Source organism: Oryza sativa, chromosome 8 (assembly GCF_034140825.1).
Source record: "Oryza sativa Japonica Group chromosome 8, ASM3414082v1".
Classification (NCBI taxonomy): domain Eukaryota; kingdom Viridiplantae; phylum Streptophyta; class Magnoliopsida; order Poales; family Poaceae; genus Oryza; species Oryza sativa.
The window spans coordinates 3,765,633-3,793,535 of record NC_089042.1 but is presented as its reverse complement, the minus strand read 5'-3'; the positions used below and the strand labels follow the sequence as shown (position 1 = coordinate 3,793,535).

Genomic DNA, 27,903 nt, shown 5'->3' with positions numbered 1-27,903 from the left:
ACGGCCCAGCGTGCTTCGTGCCAAATCGGGCCGTGCCAGCACGGCGTCTTCATGGACGCCGCCCAAGCACGGCCCAATGGCCCGATGGGCCTATTCGTGCCGGGCCGGCACAAGCACGGCGCCTGATGGATGGATGAGAAAAGCCCATCGGGCCATTATCGTGCCATGGACCATCGGGCCGTTTACGTGCCGTGCCGCCCGTCGTGCCCGTTGTCCAGGCCCAGGCACGGCCCACGTACGGGCTGTGCCGGACCGTGCTTTCTAGCGTGCCGGGCCGTCGTGCCTTGGGCCGGCCTGATAAAGCACGGCCCAAGTCCCAGTTCTAGCGACGGGTGCGACGGGGAGGTGGGCATTTGAAGCGTCGCGAAGCACAGCACAGGGCTCTGTCTGTCTGTGCAGGTGGGCCCAGAAACGGTCAAGTCTGGTCAACTGCGTAACTGACAGGTGGGCCACCCCACAACTAGCCATAGTTCGGAGTGGATGACGAGTGCGCGCGCTGACGAGCCGCCGCGGCCGCCACGACGACGAGTTCGTCGCCTTCGAGGCCGGCCGCCGCTCGACGGCTTCCTCCACCGCGCGGCACGGAGGCGCCGCCACGCTCGCGCGCCCCGGCTTCCCTGCGCTACGCCTCCGCCACGGCTGCATCGGCCAGGTCGCGCTCCGCCTCCGCCACGGCCTCTCCTGATCTGGCCGCATCGGCCAGATCAGGAAGGGGCTCGACGAGATCTCCCCCAACTATGCCGCCTACGACATCGCCGGCCTGGGATGCCCGTGCTCCCTCTTCCTCCTCCGCCACCATTCTCGCCGTCAGGTACGCTCTCGAACTACTCATCGTTGTCGGGGAACAGGGCGATCGAGGAGGGTGGGGTGGAGGTGGGCTGAGTGCGCGGCGGAAGCCGTCGGGGTCGGATGCGGCGGAGATAGACGAGCGCGGATCGGACGGATGCAGGTGGGGAAGGAGCGGCGGCGGAGGAGGATTGAGGTAGGAGTTCGTCGCCCGGCCGCCGGCCAGCTTGATCTGACGACCAGCGGCAATCCCAAAAATTTGACGAACCTGATTTTTTTTCAAATACACCCCTGGTTTGGATTGCTGTCATTGGAAGCGACTTGGAATTTCTCAAAATTGCTCGAATGAGGCGCAGATTCAGGGTTGGATTTTAGTGAACTCTACAAAATTCATACAACAAAGTTTGAACGAACGGAAAAGGGAGTGTCCAATTCTTTCAAAGTGAATTTACAGAAGGATTTTGATGGCCGCCATGGGTGCTCGATCCATCGGTGCTTCGCCAGCTGTGCGAGGAAGAAGACGACGACGAAGACTAGTAGGACATGGATGCATCGGCTACGTGTCGAGCTCGAGGGGATCAGGGGACGATGAGGCAGAGGCCGTCTTCTTGGTCGCCGTCGTCTTCCTCCGGAACGGCCGGCACGCCTTGACGCTGAGGTCGACGGCGGCGGCGAGCGCCACGAACATGGCGGCGTCCTCCATGCACGTGACGTGGCGCATGGCGAGCTGCACGAGCGGCCTGCTGCTCCGGGACTCCCCCTCCACGCGGCAGCTCATCACGAACCCGCCGCCGGCGCACGCCTCGCCCAGGCTCGCCGCGCAGTGCTCCGCCCCGGCGGCCAGCGCCGGCGCCTGCCTGTCCATGTCGATGGCGAACTCCCCGCCCCTGTCGCTGCGGAGCGGCGTCTCGGCCACCAGCATGCACGCGTCCTGGCCGTCGGGGAGGAGCCGCAGCCGGAGGCACACCGTGTCCTGCCTCGCCGCGCCGCCCTGATCCCGCCACGCCTCCAGCCGCCCCCACGGCTGCCAGCTCTCCACCGCCGCCGACGACGACGTCGACCCCGGCGCCGTCGCGCCGGCGCGCGCGATCAGCCACGCGCCAGGGTTGGACCGCGCCACCGTGTCGCAGCCGCTCGCCGCCACGAACGGCGTCGCCATGAACGCCGCGGCGACGGCGGAGCCGGACAGGTCATGGATCACCACCTTCCACCCCTTCCTCTCCCTCCTCCTCATCATCTCCGCCTCCTTCTCCTCGCCGCCGGAGCTCGACCAGTACAGCTGATCCGAATGTGATCCACTGCCAACCAAACAAGAACAACATCAACGACATGATCACCAAGACGAGCACGACGGCGTCAATGGCGTCCTCTCACCGTCTGTCGCGGATGAACTTGCAGCTGAAGATGGGCTGCCGGTTGCGGCCATGGAGCTGGACAACCTGCGGATTCAGCGCGACCTCGTCGTCGAACTCAAAGATGTACCGGGGATCAGCCTCCATCTTCACCCTCAAGTGCAGCTCCGGCTTGGCCTCACCGTTGCCAATGCCAACCCAGCCATGGTGAAGCATCACCGGCTTGCCGTCGCGCCACTCAGGCCCAATGTCCATCCTGACCACCCCAACCAGCCTCTTCATCCCGGTGACAATGCCACAATGCCCGCCACGCCGGCCAACGTACACCGCGACCTCGAGGTAAGACCCATGAGCTCCGAAACACCCCGGTGCCGACAGCGCCTTCAGTTCAGATTCGTCGAGGGAGAAGACGGCGGCATTGGTGTGTGGATCAAGGTTGAACTCTGAATAATTGATCAGAGGGACAGGAGCTATCTGGACAGGGAATCCTCGGAGCCGGATCTCGCAGTGGAAGCTCCGGGCCGCCTTCCTCGCATTCGCACCGGGGAGTTTCAGACCAAGCTGTCCAACTGAAAGTCTGACAAAAATCTGGGGATCCATTCTTCGTGTCACTGAAGATTAGCTACTTCCATGGCACATGCTGAAAAATTCACAAATCATTGAAGTCAGATATAATTTGATGTAACAATCAATTGTAGGAAAAGAAATGAATTCTGCAAATTAGCACTAGGTGTGCAGCTGATCTTAAAATTCTTCCAATAGTAGTGTATGGTATGACAGTATATGCTCCAAGTGATATGGAACTATGAAAAAGACTACATAGTAGCAAATCCAGAAAGAAATGCATAGAGCATGTTTCAGTATCAGCTATGTGCTATAGGAATGGCACATGAAAAGTAGCAACATTGCTGTTGCATGAAGATATCACTTTCAGATTCCATTCAAAAAATTACATCACTTTTACCCTTGTAGGTATGACCAAATTCTACAGAAAGTAAAAGCCTAACTCCGTAGCCAGATTCAGCTCATCACTTCAAAATCATAGGCTTAAAGCGCCAGATAGAAGCTGATTGCATTAGATTAGACCATAGCCAAATTCAGCTCATCACTTCAAAATTACAGATCACAGGCACAATTTCTCCATCTGTAACCAAGTTTTATTAGGTCCACCTAATCTAAGGTTTAAGATCAGCCAAAAAAAAACTTAAAAGTAAAAGAACTAATTATTTAGGAAATAAAAATGATTTACTTAGTAAGTTAGCTGTTTTTTTTTTCTCAACTCAAAGTAGATTTTGCCAGCATTTGGAATTAGCATTCAGACATGTCTTTAATCGTGATTTTGATCTAATAGAAGGTACAGTTCACCTTAAACATTCCCCACTAAAAAAAGAACACGCAACTGACGCCTAGATGCTTGCCTTTCCCCCATTTTTTTTGTGAAACCTTTGGGATCCTTGACAAAATTTAAAGAAAGATGAATGTTGATCAAGTAGCATATTCTTCCCCTTTGACAATCCCTAGTGCAAGCACTAAAAAAGGCAAGCATTGCTAATGCCACTCAACACCTCTTAGCTTAAACAACTGAAAGGGAGAAGAAAGGAAGAAAGAAAAAGAGGCATCTGGTGCTTTGCAATCATGCCATTGAGTGGTTATCAATGGCAATTGCCAATGCCATTAGCATGCCACCTCTGTTCAAAGCTCCTCTCATCAGTCAGGCACTGACAGTGTCACTGCAACTGCAAAAAAAAAAAAAAAAGGCTTGTGCAACCAAAGAAAAGCATCCAAGAAGAGCAGCATCAATGGCGCGGCGCGACATAAGCTAGCCCGTGTGTCGCGAAAAGGGGCGGCGGCCATGGCAGCAATGGTGGTGCATGGGTGAGGTAGCCCAGGATCAGAATTCTCCCTTTGCTCCCATTTCTTTAACCCTCCAAGCAAAGCTTCCTCCTCTGTCGTATGATCAGCGTGCAAAGTGGAGATTCCAAACCTTCCTCTCCACCAACAAGTCCTCCTCCGGCGCAGGCACGCCACGCCACGCCACGGCGTGGACAAGGCCGAGCACATAAGGCGGCCGCCGCCGCAGCCGCAGCCGCAGCCGCAGCCGCAGCAAAAGCTTCGCTGCATCTCACAATGTTAAGCGCGGCGAACGGCGGCGGCGTCCACCATGATCACCGGGGTGATTACCCCCCCGACCAGCGGTACGGCAACGGCGGCGAGGAGGCCAGACAACAGCAGCCTTCGTGGCAGCCGCCGCGGGACCAGGTGACGCACCACCCGCGGGGGCGGAGGGCGCACCGGTCGGGCCCGCTGGAGTGGACGGCGGCGGTGGTGTTCACGGTGCTCGCCGTGGTGGTGCTCGTCGCGGCGGTGGCCGTGCTGGTGGTGGTGCTGCTGCTGCAGCCGCGGGCGCCGTACCTCGCCATCCGGTCGGCGCGGCTCGACGACCTCGTCTACGACCAGCAAGGGGCGCTGGAGGCGGCGCTGTCGCTGGGCGTCGCCGCCGAGAACGGCAACGCGAGGTCGGGCGCCACCTTCTCCGACTTCGAGCTCCGCCTCGTGTTCCACCGCGTGGTCATCGCCATCCTTCGCGCCGACCCGTTCGACGTCCCGCCCAAGGGGTCGCTGCCGCTGGGCTACGTGGTGCGCTCGTCGGGGATCCCGCTGGACAGCTCCGGCATGGCCGCCATGGAGGCGGCGCTCGCCGACGGCGTCGTGCCGTTCACCGTGTCCGGCCAGGCGAGCACGCGGTGGAAGGTGGGTGGCCTCGTCCCGTTCAAGTACTGGACGCGCCTACGCTGCGACCTCCGATTCTTCTGGCCCAATGGCACCGCCGTCGACCTCAGCTGCAGCTCCAAGCCCAAATCCAAGAGCAGCTAGCTAGCTAACCATCAAAAGAAAAGATACTTCATCTTTCTTGCTCCAATCCAAGTTCTCCATGGATTTCTGATGTGATCAAGATTCAAGAACATGCCACTGCCTTTCTTGGATTAATTCTTCCTTTCATCCTTCCTTTCTTCGTTGATTCAGTTCATGTATAGATTGGTCAAGAAAATGACAACTACACCCCCAATTTGTACAATTAATTAGATTGTGTAATTGATTTGAGGTGTGCAGATTAAGATCATAGTAGGTCCTAATTAAGGGGAAAGAAAGGGTAGTGGAAACAGTCTGGCATGGTAAAGTAAAAACTGATTAGGAAAAGATGTAGTCTTGTTGCAAGATTGAACAAGACCAGTGACTTCTTTTCTTGCAAGCTTTGTTGCTTGGAGGAAACAAATTCCATGGAGGGGAGGAGGAAAGGGGCAAAAGGATAAAAAGAGAACACCATGAAAAGAAGCAAAGCTACTCCTATGTAGGAAGGAAATGTGCTTTTGGTAATGGAGATTGTGGCCCTAGCGCCATGCATGTGCTTCTTCTCCTCCTTTCCATCCCTTGATCCTTGTCATGTTCTTTCGCTTGCTTTTGTTTCAAGGATTATCTAGAAGAATAAGTGAATAATAACCAGTCTCAGATCCCAAGAATCTCCAACTCATCCATTATTCAACCACTTCTCTCTGACCGGATACATCTTTGATGTAGAAGTTGGATTGATTAATTATCCTTATCGGAATAAAAATCCTCTCAACCACTCTCAAGCTCAAACAACACACTAGGAAGCTACCAATACATTTCTATGTAAACAAAAAAAAAAAACTACCAATACATATACATACATCAACATCATGCAGTATATACTATAGTAGATTAGTACCAATAGTAAACCCCTAAAATTGAACAAAAGCAATAGGCAAAAAGAATTGAAATTGAGTTGAATTTGGATTTCGGACCATACCTGTCAAAATTGGTTGGTTTCTTGGCAGAACTCAGCAACGGAGAAGAAGTGAAGAACACCTAGGAGAAGGAAGAAGAAGAAGCAGCAGCAACAGGCAGGACACCACTAGAGCTCAGCCAAGAGACAGGCGACAGATGCTCCGATTCTAGACGACGACGACGAGCTCACCGGAATCCATCCCGCCGGCGACGACGACCCGCCCTGCGTGATGACCTCGCCGCCGCCGAACCCGAATTCCATGATCGATTTTCAGAGGCCGAATCAATCGCAGGTGGAGAAGAAGAAGAAGAACAAGAGCAAGAACCAGAAGAATACAGCTGCTGCTACTGTTAGCTACTATAGCTTAGCTATGCAGGAGAGAGTGGGAAGAGAGAGAGAGAGAGAGAGAGAGGAAGACGACGACGACTTTATACGCCGCGGCCGCTGCCCAATGCGATTGCTCCTACCACGCGGCAACAAAGAGAAAGTCATTAGTTTAATTTAGTAACTAACTATAACCATAGTAAAAGAAATTACCACTACTCACTGATTCGAGCATGGATAACAGTAAAGCTAAAACTAACTGGTGTGGAAAAAAGGAGAAAAAAAAATGAGAGGTGTTAGCTCTCATATAACAATTAGTTCTACACGTGTTCCAATATATTTACATTAAATCCATAGTGAAAAAAAAAGAGAGTTGAGAAAAAAATAGAGTTAATTTTAGAGTTAATTTATTACTCCATCCATCTAACTTTAATAGTCATATTTCATCTTGACACATAGACCAAGGATAAACAATTCTACTTATCATCCATTACTAGTCATTCCTCGTAAACAAGCGATTCATTAATATTTACATTTCTCGATGCCCATGTAGCCAATCTTGTGTGAAAGAATGGAGAGTCACGCATTAAATCCGAAAAAGTCATTAAGATGATAGGTTGTTGGCTTGAAATATGCCTATCAAAAATAAATTTTTCAGATTTGGAAATATGACTACCAAAAGTAGATTAGATGGAGGGAGTATATATGTAAACTCTAATATAAATTAATAGTCAATAGCTTTACTATTAAACTTGTTGTTAGGAATTGAGCTGATTGAATAAGCAAGCAAAGGTTATGTGCCGTGCTGTTGCTGCTGCTGGTGCTGGTATTAGAAGGGGAATTAAGTGAGTAGCAGTGGAGCTGTGTGCGCGAGTAAGCTAAGCGCGCGTGATTAGACTGGTAATTGCGTGATTAGACTGCTAGTGACGCCGTGGTGGGGGGGTACGTACGTCCGCGTGATGGGCTTATGATGCGTTAATGATAGAAGAAGGGGGGATTAGATAGGAGGAGTATAATGCCGGCGCCAGCTGGAGTCCAAAGCGGCAACTTGCGACTTCGCTTTCCTGACAGCCAGGCATGGACAGCAACCCTCTCCACCGCTCATCTCAAATTCCCGTTTTGCCCCCACTATTTTCTTCTGTTTTTTTTTTCTCATCTCATTGCTATGGATTAAGGGGGAAAATATACAGCGTAAAGCACATATGTAACGGAAACTTGAAAACTACCGTTGGTTTAAAAAATATACGTCTGATATTCGTCCACGTCACAACGAGTAAAAATTTTACTCATGAATGAATCTGCGAGTAAAACTTTTACCTGTGGTAACATGGATGAATCTTAAACGTTCATTTTTCGATCCAACAGTAATTTCCAGATTTTCACTACATATGTGGTTTCCACCATATATTTTCCTGGATTAAGGGTGGGTTCTAAATTGCGTTTTGAAACAGATGATTAGTTCAACGTAAATAGAGAAACATGATAAGTATATAATTAATTGAATATTAATTGAAAATGGATTTATTTGGCTTTTAAAGTAACTTATATATAAAAGGTTTTCGTATGAAACACACATTTTAGTATTTCAAATAAGCGTGCTAACAAAAATTGAGGAAGTAGCCAAAATGATACGGAGTTTAGAACACGCTCTAATTTTTTTTAAGACTCTGTTAGAATACATAATTTATTGGATTGGTTATTTGCATAGTCCACATGAAACTATAGGTATTTTAGAGGAAAAGTATTGGGTATTAAAATAGAGTTAAGAGGAGAGAGATAGAGACATGATATCTTACACTTCTCAAAGGAATTTTTTTTTGAACGGAAACTTCTCAAAGGAATTCAAATCATGAGGTTTGAGCTCATCCTTAAAACCCTCCAAAAAGTGAAGAAAAATAATGATTCTTATGGAGTTTTTCCAACCAAAGCCTATAGACCAGAGGGCTACATAGAAAATAATCCTACAGGATTTGAATCCTTTGAAAATCCTATAAAAATTTCATTTCATAGGAACCCTTAATTTTCGTATGAGCAGGGTGAAAAAAAAGCATCTCATGATTTTAGTGGAGTACTTAAATATTAGAAATAAACTAGGGGTAAATTTGGCGTATAGAATGGGTTTACTGTCCAATCTCTCTAGACGGTATGTGGCCAGATGTTTAATCCATAGAAATATTGTGACGGTTCAAAAGCTAATTTCGATGATGTAAACTAAAATAAGAATGGATTCATACATGTTGTCAAACAAGAAATCAAAGGTCATGGTCGTGAATAGTTTCTCAAATTTATGTACAATGTTTCGCCATGGAAAAATCATGTTGAGTTATCGTTCCTTAGACCCTTACCATCGGTTGTGCTATTAGTGGGCGCTAAACCGTGTTCTACCAATTCGTGGTTTATCACGGACAACTAATGATATAGTCTTTGCTGATAGAATTTTTTTTCAAGGATGTACAATACCACCGCGAATTTAGGGTGCTCATCAGGCCTAACATCCTCTCTTTATGGCCTAACAAAGTCGATCTCTGAATGTTTTTTCCACCCTTTCAAACACACACACATCTATGCACCATGATGGAAGTGGCTGGCCAAATTTATATAGAACTTGTGGTGAATTGGATCGACTAGAAAGATTTTTCAAAGCTCTGCTACACTAAATAAAATTCAGAAGACTTTGAAGTCCTTTTGTCCACCGTCAGTCATGGGCATACACACCCATATAGGAGTGGAGACTTCCACTCTTCCAGCCTGTGCTCCTAGTTTTTGGACTCAGCTGGCAAGCATAATTATCCTCAAAATTTACATTTCAGTCTATATTTTCTTTCAGATAATCCAGTCACTACTTTTAACCTATCAAATCCTACATGGTCCTGACTGTGGATTGGATTGGATTGTTTGGATATAACACATGGACATTGGAACTTGTCATTTCATAAAGGGATAGAAGGTCCAAGTTTAGTATGGAATAAAGGGTGAGTTGAGTTAGACATTTCACATGAACTTGACTCATAATTTATTTTAATTTTATTTTTTCTTGTGCACTGGTAAACATCTACTACTGCTATTACCTGTACTGCTAGTCCTCTGAAAATGGGAGTAGAAAGGTTCTTCAGGACAGACAACACACAATTGGCATGAAGGGCAGGTGTAACAGAAACAGATGCTTCTGTTGCTGCTGATGCTGCATCTGAATGATTGTGTTCTATCAACCACGGCTATAAATCTCTCTCTACCTGAACCCAACTGCTTCACAGTTTACATCTAGCTCTTCAGATTAGGTACTAGCTTCAGTGTTGGATATGCTGTGCTTGTTCAGGCACTGGAAGTGAGAATTGGAGGAAAACAAACTGATTGCTGGTTGTTGTTTGCAACAGTGTGGCAAACAATGTTCAGCTTGTTTTTCTCCAATATCTCACCTTCAGGTTGATTGCTTGATGGAATACTTTAGTTGAGCAGCACATGAACAGATTGGCAGCTAGTGTTGGGTTTTAGCAGCTAGGACCATATTTATATGTGCCATTTGAAATGAGGATTAGAGGGAACTGAACCATTTTGATGAATATCAGAAGGTTCAGTTTCCTCTAATATCTCGCCTTGAATGGCCCATCCGGAAAATAGCTATACCCATCATATATGCACTAAAATGTAGGAATAGAAGAGAACCAGTTTGTGGCCCTCCCAAATTCTTCCTTTTATTGAATTCTTTGATTTTTGCTGAAGGCGCATATCAACCTCTCTTTTCTCAAACTTACAGAATTTTATCCACCAACTCTTTTTTGAATATCGTGTGGAAAAGCCTACTCTTTGCCACCAAGCTCATTTGAAATGGTAAACATAGGTTGAGTTTAGAAAAGTATTTTATTTAACATGATGATAAGTTTTGAACAAAATTCAGTGCCAATTACAAGGATTAATTCATTAAACGTTCAGAAGTTTCAATGAGTTCGGTTATACCATACTTCAAACTTGTGAAGATTTTGGAGTTACACCAACTCTAATATCATCTAACATGATAAGAAATTTTTTTGCCAGCCTTGTCAGTTTTAAGCATCTTATTTATATGTAAATAGAAAGAATACATATTTAGAACACGGTAAAAAATGGCTCAGAACTTTTAAGTGTTGCTCTATTGATCAAGCTAAATCATACTTACATATATATTACAGAATAATTGTAAACCTTGAAGGAAAAACATCATCTCTCTGTTTCCTGATTGCCTTGGTCATAACACAGGCATAGAGATTTTGATCATGCATCTCCCTAATGTCACAAAATGTACACGTATAATTACTTTCATGTGAGTGGCAGTACGCCTTTTGAAGGATGTACCCTATGTTTTCTGAGTATATACAACCGCTGTGTTTGTGGATCTGACTCAAACAAAAAGCCCCTCAACTCAATAATCCTCAAGCAATGCCTCCAAATTTTTCCTCCTCGCAGCATGCTTCAGCTTCTCCATTGCGATGAGTCCTACTTGCCTCACCCTCTCCCTCGACAACCCGAATCTGAGGATCATTTTTCAAGGCCAAATATTATAAACTAATAAATATACCAAGAAACTATTATGAATAGTTTGATAATAATGGAAAAGTTTTAGATTTTTTTTTATGGCGAGCAAACTTGACTAGGCAGTTGAACATGTACAGGACCTTGGTCCATAAGAGCTGAAGAAATAATACTTACTGTCTGCTAATATCCTCCCATGTATGGCATTGTTTTCCTATGCCATGATATAACCGGATAATGTCCCTCTCACGCTCGTTGAGAGTTGAGTTTAAAAGCTTGTTGACTTCTTCCTGGTATTAGTAGAATGTTTATAGTTAAAGCACATTCAATGATTCTCTAAGGACATAAGGTAATGAGGTCTGGTCATCCATATACCAGTACCAACTCAGAGCTATAATATGTTTGTGGAGTCAACTTTTAAAAACAAAATGCTTGGAGTCATAATGATCTTTTGTCTTGTGGATGGATTATTTCCAAAAATAAAAGAAAGAACAGGATTATGGACTAGTAGCAATTAGTGCAATTATCTTCTGGAACAAATATCTCTGTGGTTACCTTGAGATACCACTCCTCAAATCCATGCCATGGATCATTTGCGACATTTTGATCCTCTATGTACTGAGAACAAGGAAAGGGCGAAAAAGGTTTAATCTCGTGGCACATTTCAAAATTGAAAATGTATAATGGTGTTTCAAAGTAGCTATATAGCTGCTTACACTGTGCAGTGTCTCTCCAGGTAAGCCGTTTAAGGATGGAAATGCTTGTTGATCCAACGAAAGAACCTTGTTCACAGCCTGTATTTTTCAACCAGTAAAAATGTCTGTGACAATGCCAGAAATATCAAAGGAATTTAACAAAAGAAGTTCCACCGAGCAAGATGAAGATATATTACCTCTGTAGCATTGAGTACTTTCTTTTCTGATATGTTGAGTGACCCTGCTATGTTCTGAGAATAACCACCAAAAGGTTATAGCAAACCATCAGAGACGCGACATTCAAATTATATAATCTTTTTCAAAGAAAAACAAAAGTAGCATGGTTAAAAATACAATAGCAGCAACTAGAAGTACTTTGCAGTTCACAGAACTGAAAACCATCATAAAGGTTGGCAAACTGTCAGATCTGCGTTTTAAATTTTAATTTTAAAAATAAAAAGAAACAATGATTAAAATACACAAAGAAAACTGCAATTGTAAATATTTTGTAGTTCATGGAAACAGAACTAGCCAAATTTTTATTTTGTTAGTGCAGTATGCCTTACTTCTATTGTTGGAGCAATTCCTTGATCTTCCAACTCATACTTTGCACCACGAATCGCAATCAGCCGCTCGTGCAGATAAGTTGGAAGCCTGAATGTTTTTGAGTTTTCAGCTAATGCTCTTGAAACACCCTGGTATCGATCGAAACAATGAAATAAGGACAATGTATCAGGTATCGATTGAGTTAATCTCTGACTGTAATTCTGAACTTCCATCCATTTGCCTGAGCACAGGATAGCAGAGAACTCTTACCTGGCGTATCCACCAGTATACATAAGTGGAAATTCTAAAGCCCCTGGATGCATCAAATTTTTCGATCCCACGGAGTAACCCTATCAGACCACCCTGCAAAATGTGATTGGATCGCAACACGTTACTACATGTCTCAAGCACACAAAATCCTCCTAGTGTGTCCAACAGATGATTGGACTGAACAGACTCTGTTAGAATTGCAAAGGCAGCTGAATTAACTGATTCCATTACCTGAATGAGGTCAGCCAACTCAACACCAAGGTTATCATACTTCTGGGCAATGGAAATGACCAAACGGAGGTTGCTCATTGTTAGCATCTCCCTTGCAAGAAACGACTCGTGCATCCTTGATCGTAGCTCGGGCGGTGATATCTTCAGCGAATGCGCCAGCTGTTTGTATGAGGGCTCATTTCCCAGCTTCTCTTTCAGCCTGGTTCAACAATGGAGGAACAAACCATCAGGATCAAGAAAGCTAAAAAAAATTATGAAGAAATGGCATACAAATGCAAGGTCACTGAGTGCAATGCAGAATAGCAATTTGAATGGCCATTACTGAAAAATCATACGAATCAAATCACTTAAATCATTTGAAGTATTTTGGTGAATTTCATACACCGATCAATCGATCTTCACTCCGAAGCTTAAGCTGACGATGAAATGTAAACAATATACTTGAACAGTTTCAATGTTTTTGAGAGGAAATGATAATTCAAATGAAGGATTGATCATTTCATATTTGCAGTGTGTGGCAATGGAGGCATACTTTGATCTTTGCTGCTGCAGCCAGATGCCATCCTTGATCTTGTGGGAGAGGTGGACGACCTGCTTGTGCGTGAGGAGCTCCTTGCTGACGGTGCCCCTGAGGTAGATCCTGTTCCTGCTCTGGATCAGCTCGGGGCTGACGGCGAAGTGCGCCGCGCCGTTCTTGGTCCTCCCCCGCCGCCGCCCGCTCATCCTCCTCTGCCGCGCCGAGACACTGGACCGCGCCACGACGACGGTGGCCTTGCTGGTGTCGTCGTCATCCTCGGCCAAGCCGATGGCCATGGCGTGGTTGTCGTCGTCGAAGGGGAGCTCCCACTGCTTCTCGAGCATGGACCTCTGCAGCAGCACGATGGCCTCGAGGGAGGACTCGAGGTCATGGGCGTGGGCGGCGCGCGAGGCGGGCGACGGCGTCGGCGGGGGCGGGGGCGGGGGCGGGGGCGCGAGCGCGGCCGCCGCGGAGGAGTGGTGCCTGAGCGCGCGCATGACCTGCGCGCGGCCATGCGGGGAGAGCTTGAGCCTGTGCGCGGCGACCGCGGTGAGCTTCGGCGTCGCGGGCGCCGGCGGCGCGAACGACATCGCGTCCCCACCTCCACCACCTCCTCCTCCTCCCCCGCCTCCGCCGACGCCGAGGCTGACCTTGTCCGGCATCAGGTCGGTCGGCCCGAACGACGCGCTCAGCAGCCTGTTCCCCGCGCTCAGCCCGATCACCGCTGGCGTCGCCGTCATCTTGTCACCACCCTGCGCGCGGCGGCGGCGGCGGCGGCAGCAACGGTGTCCGCACACACACACACGCACGCACTTGGCTGCACTAGTGGTGGTGGAGGATGCGAGGCACACACGCGCCGCGCGCGCCGAGGAAGCAAGTAGTAGGCCACACGGACACCCACTCTCTCGCGCGCGCTGGTTTTACCGCGGCGAGCGACGGCGGCGGCGTTACCGCGGGCGAGGTGGTGGTGGTGGTCGGAGTGGGGTGTGGAGGGAGAGGATAGGGTAGAGGAGGCGGAGAGGGCGGGAGGCCATTGGTCGGGGCGAGATATTGCGGGGCGACCTTGTTCGTCGCGACGCGGACGGGGAAGCCTCCGCCACGAGATCCCCTTAATCCAGGGGCCCGCGCCACCAGCGACAGGTACAAACAACTACTCCATCTATCTCAAAATAAACTTAATTATTAGACTTTTATGTCTAGCGTTTAACTATTCATCTTTTTAAAAAAACCATAAAAAAATTTTAAAAGATAAGACATGCATAAATAAAGTATTATTCATATTTTATCATCTAACAATAATAAAAATACTAATAAAATAATTTTATATAAGACGAATAAAATATATTATTTGTCTCTACTTCTCCTAATAACTTTTTATAGACGGAGGTAGTACTCACCGCCGAGACGACACAGTCCAAAGCACAACAAAAGATCGCCTCTTCTGAAAGAAAAGAGGAGAGCCTACTCGTTCCGTCCACACGTCGCACGCCCACACGCCGCATAAACTACTCGTAAATGCTCTTTTTTTTTTCTTTTTTCTTTGTCTCTACTTCTCCTAATAGTATGAAAACTTTTTATAGACGGAGGTAGTACTCACCGCCGAGACGACACAGTCCAAAGCACAACAAAAGATCGCCTCTTTTGAAAGAAAAGAGGAGAGCCTACTCGTTCCGTCCACACGTCGCACGCCCACACGCCGCATAAACTACTCGTAAATGCTCTTTTTTTTTCTTTTTTCTTTGTCTCTACTTCTCCTAATAGTATGAAAACTTTTTATAGACGGAGGTAGTACTCACTGCCGAGACGACACAGTCCAAAGCACAACAAAAGATCGCCTCTTCTGAAAGAAAAGAGGAGAGCCTACTCGTTCCGTCCACACGTCGCACGCCCACACGCCGCATAAACTACTCGTAAATGCTCTTTTTTTTTTCTTTTTTCTTTGTCTCTACTTCTCCTAATAGTATGAAAACTTTTTATAGACGGAGGTAGTACTCACCGCCGAGACGACACAGTCCAAAGCACAACAAAAGATCGCCTCTTCTGAAAGAAAAGAGGAGAGCCTACTCGTTCCGTCCACACGTCGCACGCCCACACGCCGCATAAACTACTCGTAAATGCTCTTTTTTTTTCTTTTTTCTTTTCCGTCTAGAAACAGGTCCTTCGCTTTCTCAACTGCAGGTGAGTCTAAAAATTCTAAAATTTGGAGTAGCTCTCAACAGTGAAGTGGGATATTTTACCGTCTTAACTGCTACTGAAACAAGTACTACTCCGTCAATAAATAGGAGGAATTTTTGCTATGCATTTTTCCTTATTTTTAATGACGGCATTTTATTCTTAGAGCAACAACAATATATATAATGTATATAGAAAAAATAGCCCATATAAATAGGACCCACATATATAAGCTTAACTATTGTAACCTTTACAATATGCATAGATAACAAATAATATTAGGAGGAAAGAGGGAGTAGAGACAAATAACATATTTTATTCTCTATGGGCAAACCATATGCTTATGGATAGCTTTTGTTATTTCTTTGCTATAGACTACTTCCACAATGTTGTTGGGTGGCTGAATGAAATATTGTATTGCTTATAGACTACTTTTGCACAACACTGTGGATGCCCTTATTACCATATCACCTAGTTATATTAGTGAGATGGCAAAAGAGTTTTTCATATTGGTTTATAATCCTCTTTCATTCCTTATTGCAGATAAATACAACACTATCAAAACGGGTTAGTTATCTCCTTAAAATAAAGGTTTGAGTGCCATTACGAAGTATTTTGATTGATTTTAATAGTTGGGAGAGGCTACATGTTTGGTTTTACAGGAAGGGGCTGATTTCTACCGCATTAGGAAAATATAACTGTAGAACAAGCATTTACTAGAAAGCTGCTATTTAGATATTGGGCTAAAACATCTAAGGCTGCGTTTGGCAGCAACACCAAAGAGAGAAAATTGTTTTGTTTTTCGCACGCACGTTTCCTAAACTATTCAACATTGTGTTTTTTAAAAAGTTGATTTAATAAATCATATTAATTTGTTTTTTTAAGTTTGGAATAATTAGTAAACAAATAATCATAGTTAATCGTTCACCTTGTTTTGCGCATCTGTTCAATCTTCTCCTTTTCTCTTCTCTCAAAAATTAATTTTTAAGTCTAAAATATTTAATACACAATTAATCATAAAATATTTAATACACAATTAATCATAAAATATTTAATAATCATAAAATATTTAATACACAATTAATCATACGCTAATAGTTCACCTTATTTTGCGTATCTTTTCAATCTTCTCCTTTTCTCTTCTCTCGAGCACAACCTTAGACACAGGTTTATCCTCAAAAGCTGTTTATTTATGGAACATAAGGTGTACTTCCTTAGGTCAATCTAAGCGGTAATGCGCTTTGCAATAGATGGAGTTTTCTCTTCTATCGTGGAGGTTAATATAAGTTATATCATAGGTTCAGTTTAATGTTATGGAAAATAGCATGGTCTTCATACGTGATTATAAAATAAAGTGTGTGTGTGTGTTTTTATAATTGTCTGCGCTTGCATTGTGTTTCGCAAAGAAAAAAAAATCAAAAAGTAGAACCTTTCTAGAAATCTTTGAAAACCAAACAAATGATATATCTACTATACTACTATTTGTGTAAATAGGGATGAAAATGGTAGCAGTAATTACCAACCAACCGGACGGTCGTTTCTGAAGTTTACTGATCAGACAATACGGAAATGGTAATTCCTAGAAACGAAAATTGTAAAAAATACAGAAACGGTATCGGAAATGGTTGGTGATTTACCAACCGTTTTGTCGGTTATTGTATTTTTTTTGGTAATTACCATTTACATATTTCGGTAAATTACCTTTTTTATAAATATCTCTGGCCCAAGTTATCTCCAATGGCCCATTCCCTTAGCCTGAATATACCAGTCCCAGTGTCCCACGAGGTTGTGATAACGCTAAACCATAGAGCTGCTCCTAGTTTGGTAGTTCCTCACACCGTTAGTTCGTATTAATATGCTTTATAGACTTACAATTATATGTCATTGAAGTTATAACTATTGTCGAATACTTGATCATATTATCATTTATCAATCTATTATACATGTTTGTACGTATTTGTGTTGAATAGAGTGAGGATGAATTTGTCTCATGCAACCATGCTAGATTGCTATCTAAATGTGTGATGTTATAGTTCGTTGCCTCTGACATGAATTATCGGCTTTCAATTTATACCGTCATGTAAATAATTATGTTTTCGATATTATCTCCGTTTCCGGCCTACCGTTTTTATTCCGTTTCCGAAAAATAATATGAATAGGGAAATGGTTTAGCGTGTTTCCTGACCCTTTTTTATCCCTACGTGTGAATGCACGCACGGTTTCATGGCACATTGGCACAGACGTTTTGCACCCCAAGAACCTGTTCAAACGAACACGGTTCCAGCCTTCCACACGACATGGATGGGATGGACGGTTGGATTTCACACCCCGAGACGAGACGCCCACATTTTCAAATTTCAAAATTCGAATCGCCGTCACAACGGCCGCAACTCCCTCTCACCACCACCTCTCCATATATAAACTCCCCCTCTCTCCCCTCCCCTTCCAATCCATTCCCCTTCCCCCAAATCCACCCTACCTTGCCGCGCCGCCGCGACAATCCATAGAGATCATCGAGAGAGGAGTCCACCGGAGCCATGAGGAGCGGCGGCGACGTCAGGTCCTTCTTCCGGCAGCAGAAGGCCCACGCCGCCGGCGGCGTCAAGCCCACCGGCGGCGTCTCCAAGAAGGCGGCGCTGCCCCGCCACCACCACAAGCCCGCGTCGCAGGGTGCTTTTCTCCTCCCGGTTTCTCCCGCCCCCGAAACTGTTCGATCGATTGCGTCTCCGCTGATTCGATTGTTCGGTTTTTTTGCAGCGACGCCAGATCGCGCCGTCGACGACGCGAGGAGGCACGTCGAGGAGGCGGAGGAGGAGGAGGGGCGGGAGAGGATGGCTCGGGAGTTCGACATGGACATGCGGTACGGGCCCTGCCTCGGCCTCACCCGCGCCCAGCGCTGGCGCCGCGCCGCCGCGCTCGGCCTCGCCCCGCCGCCCGCCGTCATCGCCGTCTGCTCCGACGACCAGCCGTGCCTCTGGGAGGGCCGCGTCTAGCTCTAGCACCAACACCCGATCGACCGATCCGCTTCCAGAAAGTTCTAGTAGCTTGTATGTGTTTTAAGTAGGAACAGCTTCTCCTCTGCTTCCATCTGCCACGCCTCGTGGTGCTTGCATCGACAGTTCATTTCAAACCGCTGCCTGATGAGTCAGTGATCGGTGCCATCTTGTGTTCTTATTATCTGAAATTTATGATGTTGTTCTTCTCCCAGTCGGTATGATCTATGAGACTATGATGTTTATGAACCATGGCATTTTGATTGGATTAGTACAAACTCTAAAATCATGGTAAATTAATCCAAACATTTCATTCCCCTATCTCGATTGTTGCGGGCTGTGTATGGTATGCAAGATAGTATCTCAGATTCTGATGCCATTCTCCCAGTTAGTATGATCTATGGCGTCTTCATTGTATCAGTTATTACATTTTGATTGGATTAGTGCCAACTCTAAACCATGATAAAATTAACCCAAACATTTCATTCCCCCCAATCTTGATTGATGTGTATAACAAACAAGAAATCACACACAATTGAATCGTTGGTACTGGGAAAAGGAAGCAACAATTGCAACTCACGATTGGATTAACAGATCTTTCTTTGCAATATATCCCAATCCACAAATCCTGTTATTACATTACAAGCACGCGTACAAAGGCAATACCGAATCAGGACGAACGAACATCGGTACACACAAACATAGCATTAGCAATGTCAAATGTCCTTTTCTATGTCTGATATCTGGAACAGTAAGGTCTACTATGCCAGTAATACAGTGTTTCAAGTAGTCTGATTCCTCGATCGTCCATGTAAAGAACTCGCTATCCGTTCCGTCCCTGTATTCTTCTCAGTATGGAATAATCGATTCGATGAGCTCCTGGAGTGGAGCCAGCTCCTTCTTGTCAATCAGGCCAAATTCCTGCACCACATACCAAAAGGCCGGAAACAAATGAATTTTGCTTTCCCCAGATTTCTATGAACCAAGAGCAAATATGAGATAAATGTAAACAATCCTGGTAATGAGTTTACAATCTACAAACAAAAGAGACTTACAGTTGTAAACAGAATGAAGTGCTTGAAGCACGTGTTAAGATGGGCCTCCTCCTTGAGGCTGACAATCTTCTGAAAACTGGAGTGATATATGTGGGCATAAACACGAAACAAGCGCTTGAAAATTGTCTTTACAACCTCCTTGAAGTTTGGCGGGAATGGTGTGCCTGGTAAAGGAATTAAACCCATATCAGTGTCATGAGTTGTGTCAAAATTGGACAAATATATGAGTAGTGCCTGCACTATTTCTAAGGTACACATGACCATTCCAACATCAAATGTTTGTGACAAACAATGATTACCAAGCTTTTGGGGAAATATAGATTCATCATCAAGTTGGCCTTCAATCCAGTCCATTAGGAACTCCACATATTTTGGCGCTGACACTTCTATCGGCTTCTTTATCTGTACACCATCAGCCCATCTGTACTCATATCTGCATAAATTCCATGTTTCTGTTGTTACTTTGTTATGACGTGACCAATATATTTAAGTAATTCTGTACAAAAAATGAATCAGGGGCTTGTTGACATGACAACTCCACTTTGTAATAGGTGGATATAATACAAAGTCACTTTATAATAGGTGGGGTATAATACAAAGTGTTCTTGGAAATTTTTGTTCCAAAAAGGACCCATCATGCTTGTCCATTTAGTCAATGTTCTAGCCTTTAATTATATCAGGACAGGTGGAAAGAAGCAAAGCACTGTGGACAGGCTAAAATGGACAGATTCGAACATCCTTACCTGAAAATTCCAGAAAATTTCCTAAAATTTTGCTTCGGTGGGCTGGTCCAATCGACGCGATGCCCACGGGCTGGAAAGTGGAAACTGGCTGCCTCATCTTGGGCTGGGCCGAATTTTATCGAGAAGATTAGACACGAGTATGGGCTTTGGGCCCAGAACTCTCCCCAAGCGCCGCATCTGCTCCCGAGTTTTCCGCTTCCGCAAAGCGGGAAAACGAAGCGGGAAACCGGGCAAATACCTCCCATTTCTTCTTTTTTTTTTTTTTGCCTTCGAAATTCCTCTCATTTGGGGGAAAGGCGTCGGCGGCGAGAGAGCGGCGGCGGCGAAGAAGAAGATGGCGTCCAACTTCTCCTTCCCTCCGTTGACGCCGGAGCAGATCGCGGAGGCGCTGCACACCTACGGCCTCGCCCCCACCGCCAACCTCCGCGCGGAGGACATCGCCAACCCGCAGCCGGATCTCCTCCCCGCCGTCATCTCCAACTTCCTCGCCACCGTCGTCGACCCCACCGGGTGCGTGCGCGCGCCTCCCCCTCCCCCCTCTCGCCGGCGCCGCCCGCTCGGTGTTTGTAATTGTTGGGTGGAGATTTTGCAGCGCCGACGACCTCGACGGGCAGCTAGGATTCGACGCGCTGGCGTCGCTCGACAACCCGGAGCACTACATGGAGGGCATCCGGGTACTCCGCCTCCACAAGAGGGCCAGCGCTTTCCTCGAGTCCATCCAGTTCCCCGGGTTCACGCTCCGCGACCTCCTCCGCCCCGACCCGCGCCGCCTCGTGCAAGTCCTCAGCGCCCTCATCAACTTCCTCTACTACAGGGACGACAAGCTCGCCCTCCTGCAGCCCATCATCCACGAGTTCCCCAACTTGGATGAACGGTGCATGGAGCTCAAGGCCAAGCTTGCCGAGGTTTGATGCTTCTGGCATGGCGCACAGAATTGCTAGCTGGGAATATACAATTTAACTTTCCTCTTTTGTTTTGATTCTGTCCTGTGTACAGCATCAGAAGGCAATTGCCGATCATGAGCTCGCGGCGCAAATGGAGGAGCCGATGGTTCAGCAGATAGAGGCGGAGGTCAATTCCCTGAAGCAAAAGCTTGTAGAGTACAACAAAAAGCAGCTGGCACTGAGAGCCAACGCGACTGCGATCAATGACAAGAAAGAGGAGACCCACAGAAAGGTGGTGCTTACATTGCAATCCTACTTCCGCTTTTGACTATATGGTGCTACAGGTTTCACCTGGCCCTGTAGTATTAGGCCAAATTCTCTTCTAGGTCTGAGTGTCCGACTTTCTGACTTCATTATATAACTTGCAGTTCTATATTGTGTTGGTTAGAAATGTCAGAAGCGTCCAGGTCAAATAGGGATAGAAACCAGAAGGTTTGCAGCTTTGCCATTTGGACAAGACGATCTTTGTGTATAATTGGATTGAAAAATAGTTTGGAAAACCCATTTACATTGTAACACACTATCATTTACTCTTGACATATGTTAAGCTACACTGAAATGGTTCTCGCTGACATGCTGAAATTTTAGATATGCAGAAAAGACGATTTCTCACTAAACGCCTTGTTATTTTCTTTATACAGATTGCCAAAAATGATTTTGAGTTGGTGAAACTAGCACAAGAAAATTCCAAGTTATTGCCAAAAATTGTTGAGTCCCCAGAAAAGCTTCAGGTTCGATCTGTTCCTCTTTTTTCTCTATTGCCGCTGGCAGGATGGTCAGTCTTGTTTAAATACCTGAATTACTTCACCACAATCATAGATGGTTTGTAGTGATCGTGTGCAATGGTTTTTGTCCTCTATATGTTTAGTTTTTAGTGCTGATCTAGGTTTTTTTTTTCACATAATCTGGTATTAAAGGGACATTTGGATATTTACCATTCTAAAACTCTTCAAAAAGTTTGTGAGAAATTGAAAAACAATGTAAATACTATTATTTTTGCATGCACAACTGACATTCTTCCAATGCCGTAGAACTTCGTATTTACTCTGTATATTATTTGTTCATTAAAAAGTTGCAGTTATTGCCAGATGCTCTGTCTTGATTCTCGAGGACACACTTTCACTAGTTTAATACTCCTCGCTTCTATTCAACTGCTATTTGGAAATATATGCATATATTTGAATCAATCAGATCAACACTTTGTTCTTCTAACAGCATATAAATTATCTTTATAAGCTTGCATCACTAATTTTGGATTTTATTCTGTATTACAGAGGGCCCTTGAAGAGAAGAAAACAGCTCGTGCTGAATTAAAGAATGCTGAGAAGATAGCAACGCAAAGTGTACAAGAGAAAACTGCCACTTTGGAGATATACAGTAAGGTAGTCTTGTTCCACTCTTCATTACAAAACACCGAAGGTAGAAGGTAACTTGTATTTGCCGATTGGCCGTAACAATATCTAGCAAATATAGGGTTACTTCATCTGTTTCATATTGATTCAATTTCCTGATATTCCACTGTATTGTTTGGATCATCTGTTTGTTGCGGTTGTTGGGGCTGACTTGTTGCAAGAGTGGCACTTGGCTACTTACTACTGTTCCTTGTGATGCTTGACCTACTGATCCATTAATAACTGCAGATGCTGTCTCCATTTTGCAGGGTTATGAAAAATTGTCGAAGCATTCTACTAAAATCCAGGCTTTACAAGAACAGGTATGGACATCTGCAATGCTAGTTTTTCATTATGGAGTTGGATTAATCTTAAGATGAAACCCTAGTAACTCTCTTATTTATTATTGCTGTTAGGTTACTGCAACTAAAGCCCTTGAGAAAGAAGTCAAAGCGCGCAAAACTAAGATTAGTGATGAAAGTGTTGAAATTATGGCCCTTGACACAAAGATTATTGAATGGGATGGGAAAGGTTGTCAAACTGTACTTACCTTTTGTAGTATTGCTGAATTTGTGTATGCTCTTTCCATTCTGAAATACTCTTTTCCTCACGTTATTGCATGAATACCTTTTTGATTAGTGCATGAAATGGAGGAGCATGTTAAAGCTAAAGAAAAAAAAAAGGATCAAATAGTAGCAGACGAAAATCAGAAGCTGGCTGCTTTGAGTTCTGAAGTTGAATGGAAACTCAAGTGTCTTGAACCTCGTGAAAGGAAAGTAGAGGAAACAATTGCAAAGGTGATGATTTCGTCCTGAAATTTTGTGTGGTTCAAACTCAATGTCTTTGAAAACTTCTTTTTCCCTCTGAATCATTGATTTCTGGTGTTCACATGCCACATGCCACCTAATACAATCTAATGTTCCAAAGAGGCTTCATTGTATGCGCTAGTATTGGTCCAGGAACATATGCTGACCGGCCTGACTATCTCCCTAATATGCTAAAGCCTGTAGATTATATTATCTTATTTGTTAATACTATGATCCTATTTCAACTATACTTGACATATTTTTCTGTCATTACAGGCTACTAAACTATGTGCGGAAGTTGATTCAACAAGGACTGATGCTGCAGAAGAACTACAGCTGATATATGCTAAATTTCAACAAATTGGACATGCGGTATGTTTTTATTAGAGGACTATTTCCTATAATCATTGATAAAATTGTTGGTTGCTAATATAATCCTTCTTCAGTTTACTTGCTACAAGGATAATTTTAAGTCTTTCTTGGAACAAGTTGATGAGGTGAGCAAAGAAACTTTAGAAAGTTTAGATCGTCAAGCTGTGGAGCCATTGGACACATCTGCAACATTGTAGATTGAGAAAGGTTAGGTCATCCAGCAATTGACACCCACTTTCTTGTTGCAGTTAACAGCATTTCAGCTGTTATTGTAGCATTTCAAGCTAAGTTTGGTAGACGGCAGTTTTGCAATACCTTGCTTTCTTGCTGTGCTGTAATCCTAATGAAACTCATCTCTCCTTGTTTTGAATGGCAGAGAACTCCTGCAGCCCCGCTCCCTGAAAAGAGGATAGCCACTTGGAGAAGATAGCCTAGTGTGTTTTATGCCACAGCTGTAAATTTGGAATTGAGATGTTTTTGTTATCACTGGTGACAGTTATGGACCTTATGGTCTGTTTGAACCTCGTCTGACCAATTCGGTGACTGAGAATACTTCATCGAATTATCTGCAGTAGTTATGTAAAAATGCCTTGAATCACTCTGATATGGAAATGTTGGTGTCAGGTTGCCAAGTAAAAACTTTGGATTATCTGTCCTACTATCTGCCTACATAATTCATTCCTTTAGTATGGTTTAACGGTATTTATCAAAAAGCTAATGCACGGTGGTGTTAGGTCAGCAAATCTGGAGCACAGATCGTGATATGGACGGATGTAGCAACTTTCCTCTTCATTCCTCCATCGCGATCTCCTTTTCTTGTTACGGGCTTTTTTTTCTCAAACGCGCAAAAGGATTGCATGTCAATATATTACTCCATCCCAAAATGTTTGATGCCGTTGACTTTTTAAATATGTTTGACCGTTCGTCTTATTCAAAAAAATTTAAGTAATTATTAATTCTTTTTCTATCATTTGATTCATTGTTAAATATACTTTTATGTATACATATAGTTTTACATATTTCATAAAGTTATTGAATAAGATAAACGGTCAAACATGTTTAAAAAAGTCAACGGCGTCAAACATTTAGGGATGAAGGGAGTAGAAGAAAAGAATATTTGTTACACAACACAATTAGTCAGACCAACTGATGCCAAGAGAGGAGGTAAACAAAAGACCAAGGAAAAAAATACGACTTGGGTACTATGACTCCAAAAGGCGGGAAGGGGGCAGAGCCCACCATGGTGGTCAAGTCGTAAAGTTGAGTCGAGGTACCCTTGGACCGACTTGTCGACTTGGTCGACTAGTCCACGACTTGTCCATGACTAGTCCATGACTTGGTCATGCAAAAACAGGGGATACAATATATAATTTTTACTACTATTATACTGTGCTAAGAAATGTATATAGTATAAACTATAAACTATGGAGTAGCAAAGCAAGACAATAAGTCAACAATAAATAAAACTAAAGTACTAAACACAATAAGCCAATTATCATGGTGAATTGGTAATTTGCTACGACTAATCACGACTAATTTACGACCGATTTTACGACTAATCTACGACTAACCACGACTAACCATGACTAATCACACGACTTGCTATTTGGTCGAGTCGTGGCTCTTTAGTCGACTAGCTTGACCGACTTTACGACTAATCACGATTAGTCGGGTGACTTGATAACATTGGAGCCCACTACTCTCCCAAAAAAACCCCCAAAATTAGCAATGCCAGCTAACGACCATAGATGGCCCTCTGAGAGGATGGACTGCAGGACCTCCGAGACTGAAGATAATGCAGAGTCGAAAACCATGGAGTTCCATTCCTTCCACAGTTGCTAGGAGACCAAGAGGATCAGAGAATCGAAGTCAGGACGGAGATGCTCAGGCATGCATGCCCTAAACGAAGGCCACCAATCCTGGAGGCAGCTACCACGGGAGGGAGAAATGGCAACCCAACCAAGAGGTGACAACACTCGGAGCCATACTTGTCAAGCGAACACGCAATCAGGAGGATGTGGTTCGCCGTCTTAAGCTCTTGAGCGCAAAAGGGGAAGACCGAGTGACCGTCAATGTCGTGCTTCTGGAAGAGATCGGTCGTCCAACAGTGTCACTGAAATGCAAACCAGAGGAAGAACTTACATTTAGCAGGATCCCTCGCATGCCAGAGAAGATCAGCACAAGCAAATGACTGCTGGCCATAAAAGAACGTCTGGTACGTCGAACGCGCTGAGTAGCGCTAGTCACTTGTCCAACACCAAACAAGACGATCTCCGACACCCGACGAGAGCTGGAAGTGAGACACTGCATCCCAAATACGAAGAAACTAGGAGATGACCGGGACAATTAGGGTGCCACGGATGTCGGAAACCCAAGAATTGTTCGTCAGGCCAGAAGCGACCGTGTACGGACCTCAGATGCACTGGGGCACGACGAAGAGGAGATCAGGAGCCAAGGAAGCCATTGAGCGGCCATCAATCCATTGGTCAGTCTAGAAGAGCACCGATTCACCATCCCCGGCATGAAGAAGGTGGACGCATCGAACATGTCGGAAACAGTCCGCTCGACGAGGGCCTTCAAACCATCCCAATAAGGATGCCCAGAGCGCTGAAGCCAAAGCCAGCGAACACGCAGGGCAAACCCAGCCAACCTGAGGTCAGGGATGCCCAACCCACCAAAGGCCTTGGGATGACAGACGTTCGTCCAGGACACCCGGCACTGCCCACCGTGAACCAAATCCATACCCGTCCACAGGAAAGCACGACGCTTCTTGTCAATGGCCTTAATGACCTAGGCAGGAGGCCGATTTGTTCCGGGCTTCTAGCGCACAAGCACAAGCCATCTCCCTTCTTCGAACACACATGGCCATGGCTGGCTAGCTGCGTACTACTCCCTCCTTTCCAAATTGATCATCATATAATAAGATTTAAAATTTTTCAAATTGAACATCATATAACCGCATGGACACGGATTTCATCAAAATACAATTAATGTAGCATGGGAGAATGTGTGCATGCTAATGTGTAATTGGCATAGTGTTTTAATCGATGCATATATTGTGGGAGAATGTGTGCATGGTGTCTTGATTGATGTGATTTAAATTATTCTTGATCTTGGTGCATAAACATATATGATGATCAATTTGGGAAGGAGGAAGTACTAGCTAGGGTTTACATCACCCTTCAGGATGGTTATTGCATCTACTGTTGACGGAGCTTGGGGCTCCTCACCGGGAGACCGCGCAGGCCCCCCTTTGCTGGTTCGGCCGGGGGCGCTCAGTGAGGTTCTTTGCCCTCGGTCTGGGGAAAGTTCGCGAGAGAGAGAATGCACAAGACACGGGCGATGTAGACAGGTTCGGGCCGCTGAGAAGCGTAATACCCTACTCCTGTGTTCTGGTGGATCTGTGTATGGAGAAGTTACAAAGAGCTGGGGAGCAAGAGAGTTCAGGCTCTAGAACCCCTCTATTCCCTCCCTGGCTCTCGATCTGATCCCATCCCCTTCTTCGGTGGGTAAGGTCTTCCTTTTATATCTCAAGGGGAAACCACATGCACCACTTCTACCTACTCTTCTTTTGGGTGGGGACCCACCCTATCTTGACTAAAACTTGGCTCGCATCTTCGCCTGGAAGCTAAATCATAGCTTGTCCTTGAGTGAGGCCCAGCGCCGTCACTCGCCTGACATAGGGGATCACCCTGTCATTCCTTCATTAATGGGCGGAGATTGCAATGGCTGCAGTCCGAATGACCCTTCGATGGGATGGGTCATACCTACCTCCACTCCGCCGGATGCAGATGCAACGTGGGAGCACAGTTTGTCTTCCGATGACGTGACCGGCGTCAGACCAGTCACAGACCGGTCATTCTTGTCCACCACGTGTCAGTTTAGCATGCCGCACGTCTGCTCTTCTTTATACAATTACTTCCTTGTAATGGTTGCGATGAAGCCTGGCATGAACCTAGCCGGGACTGACGTGCCAACTGCAGGAGTTAGCACGCCGGCCCCGGCTAGGGACGAGTTCCAGGAGGCTCTCATCATTCCGACGGGACGGGGCGAGGCGTGTGACAGGCCGCCTGTTGCCACCTAACCCGCGATCTGACCGGTCTGTGACCGGTCACACACTGCGACCGGTCACGGACCGGATAAGCGAGCGCGCTGCGCTGCATTAAATGCGGCGTGGCGCGCTCGTCCAAACTGTAATAAATGCGGTTAGGTGAGCCCCGCTGTGTTCACCTAACCCATACACGTGGCGCCAGAACCACAGAGGGTCGGGGCGCCCCAGCCCTCGGGGTCGAAACGGGAGCGGCCCGACCCCTCGGGGAGACGGAGGAAGGGGTGGCCACGTCACCCTCGGGCCTGACCCCCCCGAGGGGGTCAGGCCACGTGGGTGACCGC

The 27,903-nt window shown here is 45.6% G+C and overlaps 7 protein-coding genes across 7 annotated transcripts; 3 read left to right on the top strand and 4 right to left on the bottom strand.

The window, feature by feature from the left end:
* Nucleotides 1-1,113: 1,113 nt before the first annotated feature.
* On the bottom strand, nucleotides 1,114-6,350 carry LOC4344739 (uncharacterized). The gene is made up of 3 exons (XM_015795071.3): nucleotides 5,968-6,350; nucleotides 2,161-2,778; nucleotides 1,114-2,084 (listed from the first exon to the last, which is right to left on the bottom strand). The coding sequence occupies exons 2-3, from the start codon at nucleotides 2,736-2,738 to the stop codon at nucleotides 1,343-1,345; spliced, it is 1,320 nt and encodes a 439-aa protein (XP_015650557.1). The 5' UTR covers nucleotides 2,739-2,778; nucleotides 5,968-6,350; the 3' UTR covers nucleotides 1,114-1,342.
* LOC112939898 (NDR1/HIN1-like protein 12) lies at nucleotides 3,433-5,259 on the top strand. Its single transcript, XM_026027579.2, has one exon. It carries the CDS (start codon nucleotides 4,092-4,094, stop codon nucleotides 5,010-5,012), a length of 921 nt encoding a protein of 306 aa, XP_025883364.2. The 5' UTR covers nucleotides 3,433-4,091; the 3' UTR covers nucleotides 5,013-5,259.
* A 4,021-nt stretch (nucleotides 6,351-10,371) lies between the features above and the next one.
* Nucleotides 10,372-14,177, bottom strand: LOC4344738 (RNA polymerase sigma factor sigA-like). The gene is made up of 9 exons (XM_015792728.2): nucleotides 13,051-14,177; nucleotides 12,519-12,717; nucleotides 12,288-12,380; nucleotides 12,038-12,166; nucleotides 11,669-11,722; nucleotides 11,493-11,570; nucleotides 11,332-11,394; nucleotides 10,954-11,066; nucleotides 10,372-10,775 (listed from the first exon to the last, which is right to left on the bottom strand). Exons 1-9 carry the CDS (start codon nucleotides 13,773-13,775, stop codon nucleotides 10,667-10,669), a joined length of 1,563 nt encoding a protein of 520 aa, XP_015648214.1. The 5' UTR covers nucleotides 13,776-14,177; the 3' UTR covers nucleotides 10,372-10,666.
* Nucleotides 14,178-17,654: 3,477 nt separating this feature from the next.
* LOC4344737 (uncharacterized) lies at nucleotides 17,655-18,471 on the top strand. Its single transcript, XM_015793939.3, has 2 exons — nucleotides 17,655-17,877; nucleotides 17,965-18,471. The coding sequence occupies exons 1-2, from the start codon at nucleotides 17,745-17,747 to the stop codon at nucleotides 18,198-18,200; spliced, it is 369 nt and encodes a 122-aa protein (XP_015649425.1). The 5' UTR covers nucleotides 17,655-17,744; the 3' UTR covers nucleotides 18,201-18,471.
* Nucleotides 18,472-18,995: 524 nt separating this feature from the next.
* LOC107276427 (MOB kinase activator-like 1A) lies at nucleotides 18,996-19,681 on the bottom strand. The gene is made up of 3 exons (XM_015793700.3): nucleotides 19,555-19,681; nucleotides 19,256-19,419; nucleotides 18,996-19,121 (listed from the first exon to the last, which is right to left on the bottom strand). Exons 1-3 carry the CDS (start codon nucleotides 19,607-19,609, stop codon nucleotides 19,050-19,052), a joined length of 291 nt encoding a protein of 96 aa, XP_015649186.2. The 5' UTR covers nucleotides 19,610-19,681; the 3' UTR covers nucleotides 18,996-19,049.
* A 582-nt stretch (nucleotides 19,682-20,263) lies between these two features.
* On the top strand, nucleotides 20,264-24,185 carry LOC4344736 (kinetochore protein NUF2 homolog). Its single transcript, XM_015793524.3, has 11 exons — nucleotides 20,264-20,508; nucleotides 20,591-20,903; nucleotides 20,995-21,174; nucleotides 21,584-21,673; nucleotides 22,217-22,324; nucleotides 22,603-22,656; nucleotides 22,750-22,864; nucleotides 22,973-23,130; nucleotides 23,416-23,511; nucleotides 23,586-23,718; nucleotides 23,888-24,185. Exons 1-10 carry the CDS (start codon nucleotides 20,333-20,335, stop codon nucleotides 23,706-23,708), a joined length of 1,413 nt encoding a protein of 470 aa, XP_015649010.1. The 5' UTR covers nucleotides 20,264-20,332; the 3' UTR covers nucleotides 23,709-23,718; nucleotides 23,888-24,185.
* Nucleotides 24,186-25,175: 990 nt separating this feature from the next.
* Nucleotides 25,176-26,253, bottom strand: LOC136351414 (uncharacterized). The gene is made up of 3 exons (XM_066303504.1): nucleotides 25,924-26,253; nucleotides 25,759-25,815; nucleotides 25,176-25,349 (listed from the first exon to the last, which is right to left on the bottom strand). The coding sequence occupies exons 1-3, from the start codon at nucleotides 26,251-26,253 to the stop codon at nucleotides 25,176-25,178; spliced, it is 561 nt and encodes a 186-aa protein (XP_066159601.1).
* Between the last annotated feature and the right edge of the window lie 1,650 nt (nucleotides 26,254-27,903).